General features: G+C 44.0%; 1 protein-coding gene across 1 annotated transcript; it reads left to right on the top strand.

The window, feature by feature from the left end:
- The first annotated feature begins 3,508 nt into the window (after positions 1-3,508).
- Positions 3,509-3,976, top strand: LOC149162066 (uncharacterized). The gene has a single exon (XM_089435091.1). It carries the CDS (start codon positions 3,509-3,511, stop codon positions 3,974-3,976), a length of 468 nt encoding a protein of 155 aa, XP_089291217.1.
- The last annotated feature ends 588 nt before the right edge of the window (positions 3,977-4,564 follow it).

The raw sequence follows: 4,564 nt of genomic DNA, 5'->3' as shown, positions 1-4,564 counted from the left end.
TCTGTGGGGTGTGATGAGTAAGCGCAGAGGCAGTTGGCTAGGTGGAAACCCAGAGAATCTTCTAGAAACTACCCATTTGACACTTGTCTCTCTGAATTTTCCCAAGGATGAGTAACAGATCATGAATCTCCAAGTGGAACCAAGAACTATCAGAGAGAGGACACTCATCAAAATCCCAGAAGCTGACTTACCCACCTGCAATGAAGGTTCAGGTCAAGCCCCATCCCTCGCTCACCCTACAAGCAAATTGGCTCGCCTATGATGGAAAGAAAACTACTGGCCAAGCCACTCGAACCGAGTTGTAGTACCCATCAAACGAAGGGGCAAGGATTTCTTACTGTCAAGGGCATAACTAGGTCAATCATGGTTTTCAAGAAAGCCTATCCTAGAGTGCTAGAGCTCATCCGATGAGCGAAAGCGTCGCATCAAGGTGCAGATCGTTGGCCCTCAGGGGTCATTTTCGTGCCTTTCAATGACCAGAATCGTATCCTAACGAGAAAATTCATACAATCAGACCAATTACATGTATTCCACTCATTCCCTCACTTCCCGTGCCTCCATTCGGTTACTCAATGAATCCTCCAAATATCCAAGTGCCTCAGGTTATTTGCGTGTTCTAAGGTCTAAGGTCTCCCCCCTTAGTGGCGAGACAAAGAAGAGTTTCTGAGCAATACACAGTGTGTCTTCAAGGAGTCTAGTTTGAGCCCGAGGGAAGCTGAAGAGGAAGATGGTTTTGGCAGGATTTGATACCAATTATGGCGTGGTGAAGGGCAACATGGTGGCAAATTCTCTAGCCCGAGTCGTTTTTCCGGTATGCAAGAAAGCCCTCTGCGCGGGTAAGCTCGGATTGTCGCAAAGATGTGGAATCGAACTCAGATTACCTCAACTCAAATTTGTCAGGCTTTAACCATGGCCTGCCTGCAATTCCATCTCTCCATCAGAAAAAATGTAATTTTGGTCGTTTTGTGACCCTAAGTTAGAAGAAGAAGAAGAAATTAGCAGAATTCACAACTGGGTGGCTTCCAATTTGGCAACCAAAAATGGCATGGTGAAGGCCAACACGACTGCAGAGTCCCTGGCCTGCTTCGCTATCTGCAATGCCATATTTAGCGATTTGTTGTCGTGACGATGGCTCCGATGGAAAAAATTTCCATGCAGATTATGGGGAAATGAATTGAATTTGGCGAGAGGAGGAGTACAAAATCGGATTTTCTGATGCCCAATTCGGCCAAACCAGCGGCAAGTGATTTCACTCTCTGCCATAGCTGAGGGAAGGTGATGGTTTCTCCTGTGGTGGAATCGATGAGGGCTATGCGGCCTCTGTGGGGACCTGAAAAAACGAAGGTGGACAATACAGTTGCCAGTAAAAAAGAATCATAGAGACTAGTGTGAGGCTTCAAGGTAGCCAAAAGGCCCAGTGAGAGAAAAAGGTTCCCATTCAATAGCACTGAAACACCATGATCCCCTTCGTCCTTGTTCCCAAGACCTAATGAGAAAGATGGTGGTATAACAGATTGAAAGTAGAAATCTTCCCACTTCTTGCAGTAGGTGGGCAGCTTCTATTTGAGTTCCAAGCAATCGAACGAACCATGTTGTGTGAACCAAAACCCCCAAGCAATCGAATAACGAACCAATCTACTCACTATCTACTTGCAACTATCACTAACCAAAACTACATGCATCTCTTAATCAAGCAAGCATGCAAGAATAAAATGGGAGAGCCAGATGCCAAGAGAGCAGAAATTACCTCCACATGCACATAACTAGAGGTAAATGAGCAGAAATTACCTCCACCCTCCTTTGCAAACCCCTATTCACCCCCTGCTTTGCTCCTGACACTCTCTGCTCTGCTCCTAAAACTAGCTCGAAACGAAAACTCACTCTCTGCTCTGCTCTAGAGGAAGGATGCCTGTGCACAACCATTAGACATCTAGCACTGGCTACATGCAAGGCGTTGCATGCAGGGCACGGACAGCATGCTTGAAAGGAAAACAGTGACCCTGAACATGCATCAAAAGTAAACTTTGAGCAATAAAACAAATAAACTTAATAAACTTTGGATAAAATGACCATTTCCATCGTAATGTGCCTCGAAACAAGTGAGGTTTCCAATAAGAGGTGCAAGTGAAAAGTTTGGTTAAAATGTCATTGTGCAAAATTGAAATGTCAAAACCTTAGATTAAATTTTGGTGAACAACGCGGTCAACGACAACTAATACCTGGTCAACGCTCGATCGAACGCTATAGTCCCTGCTATGCCAGAGGCAGGGACTAGTAACCCCAGGGATGCATAAGAAAATTTAGCTATAGTGACAATTATACTTATTAATCAACACTGCATCAAAATCCGTACATTACCATATATAATAACCCTGAGAGATGCATAAGAAAATTTAGCTATAGTGATAATTATACTTACTAGGGACATTTCCAATCATGTGTGAAGATCTTGCACCATATTTGCGTGTTTAGGAGGATAAGCTCAACTCGTGGAGTCTTCACAATCAACGAGCGAGCATCACATTATAGGCAATAGCCACCATTGAATTGCATGTTTAACACAAAAACGTTGTTGTTATGAAAACTAGTATTAATGTTTAGATTGCTCACTTTAACCAGATGTTTTGTTTTATTGCTGTGAGGGTGGAATGAGATTTTGATCTTTTTCATTTAAAAATGAAGTCAGGTTTTGAAAAAAAATTGAAAAATTATCAAGCTTCTAGAATTTACATCTTAAAATTTTGGGAAAATTGATTTAGAAAAACATGAAAAAAATGACAAAATCTAAGTGATCAACCCCAATTTCCAAAAATAAGAACTAGTATTTTCACTGTAGTAAAGAAGAAAATGAAATTTGATAAAATAAAAACTAATTCCCATTCACTTGATAGTGAAATTGGGCATTGGTCAATACCACGGTTCTGCAACTAGGGTTCTAGCGACTATCTGAGACGGCACAGACCAAGCACAACACAGTACCCACTAAAGGCCTGACTGCCTGGTACTGACAGAGCATCGTAGGCTAAACAACAACGATTATGGATCCCCCACAGGGGGGGGCCTCAAAGCCCTCCCCCTTGTCCAACTCCTCTTCGCCAGGGCAAACGGGGTCTCTAGTATTTAGCTCGATCCATGTAGAGGCGGAAAACAATGAGAAGACGCAGCAGCATAAGCCCAATGCACCTGCCAGTCAGTCAGACAAGAACAATGAAATACCAAAAGGAAAAGACAAGACAGAGGAAATGATCAAGGTCACCTCGACAACATGCAAACCAATAGCAGCTGAAAGACCCAAGATAGAACTGCCCGGTCAGAAGATCAATGAATGAATCCAATATATGACGGACCCTGCACTCATAGGAAAATTTATAGGTTTTTGGCCGACAAAAAAGCCTTGTACGACTGGATCGCTGCTAAATGGAAACCCAAGGGCCACATAACATTGCAGCTAGGACCGAAGGATTTCTTCACTGTGATATTCTTGGGTCTAGAAGACAAGTTCAGAATCATGGATGAGGGGCCATACTTTTTCAACTCAGCAGGATTGTATCTAAGAGATTGGGTAGCAAGATTTAACCCGGATAAGGAAGACCTCACCTGGGCTCCAGTGTGGATCAGAATGTATTCACTTCCAGAGGAATATTGGGATGAAGGGCTGCTCAAAGACATTGGAAATGGACTGGGGGAATTCGTAAAAGCAGCTGAAGAGACGAAGCTCCAAAGATACACATCCTATGCCCGCATTTGTGTCTTCATGCGCCTGGATAAAGCCCTACTGGATTCAGTAAGTCTCTCTCATGACGATTATGAATGGATTCAACCCCTGGATTATGAACATGTACCTTTTCGTTGCCGTAAATTTCATGCTCACGGGCATCTCTTCAAGGATTGTCCGTTAAATTCCAAAGCCTCTGTCTCCGATCCCTCTGATCTGCTAGCCCAAGATGGGTTCACCAAGGTCCCTACCCGCAAATGATCGCATAAAAAACCTTCCACTGGGAAAAACCCTTGCAAGAAATGGCTTCTACCCCCACCACAAGTAATAGTTTTGATATCCTATCGCAAGCCACAGAAGAGCAACCCTTGAGCTCGAAGCATAACCACATTCCCATCCCCTCCTCTGTACCCCTTCCCCCCCCTGGATCCTCCCTAGCATCTCGTTTCCCCAGGGATGATAATGCAACCCCCAAAGAGAGCCAACAGGGACTTGATGGGAGAATAAAGGATATGGAAGTAGAGGGATCGCCATCCAAATCAAGTGGAACTCCCATAGCTAACTCGAAAACCCCTGAGGGAACATCCAAAGCCATGGATACGGATGAACCCCACAATCAATCCTGGCAACTAGCGCTTATCCCAGAAGAAAGCAGCCAAGTGCAGCATATGGATGAAGAACCAGAAAGCATAGATCTAAAAGGGCTAGACATTTTTGGATTGGAGCAAGCATGTAGAAAGAAGGAGTATGACAAAATCCAAGAGCATCAGCTCAGTACTCTGGAAACTATACTATCCAGAGCTTACCAGCAGCAACAATTGGGTATACAACCCAGGAGCCAATGGGATG

Source organism: Pinus tabuliformis, chromosome 5_2 (assembly GCF_031772625.1).
Source record: "Pinus tabuliformis cultivar Carrire ecotype Pingquan chromosome 5_2, CPIR1, whole genome shotgun sequence".
Classification (NCBI taxonomy): Eukaryota; Viridiplantae; Streptophyta; class Pinopsida; order Pinales; family Pinaceae; genus Pinus; species Pinus tabuliformis.
Note: the sequence above shows the minus strand (reverse complement) of the source record. Positions and strands in the feature narration are given on the sequence as shown.

Excerpts from the sequence above, each read along its gene's own strand:
- LOC149162066 (XM_089435091.1), top strand. The coding sequence starts at position 3,509 with ATGGATGAGGGGCCATACTTTTTCAACTCAGCAGGATTGTATCTAAGA.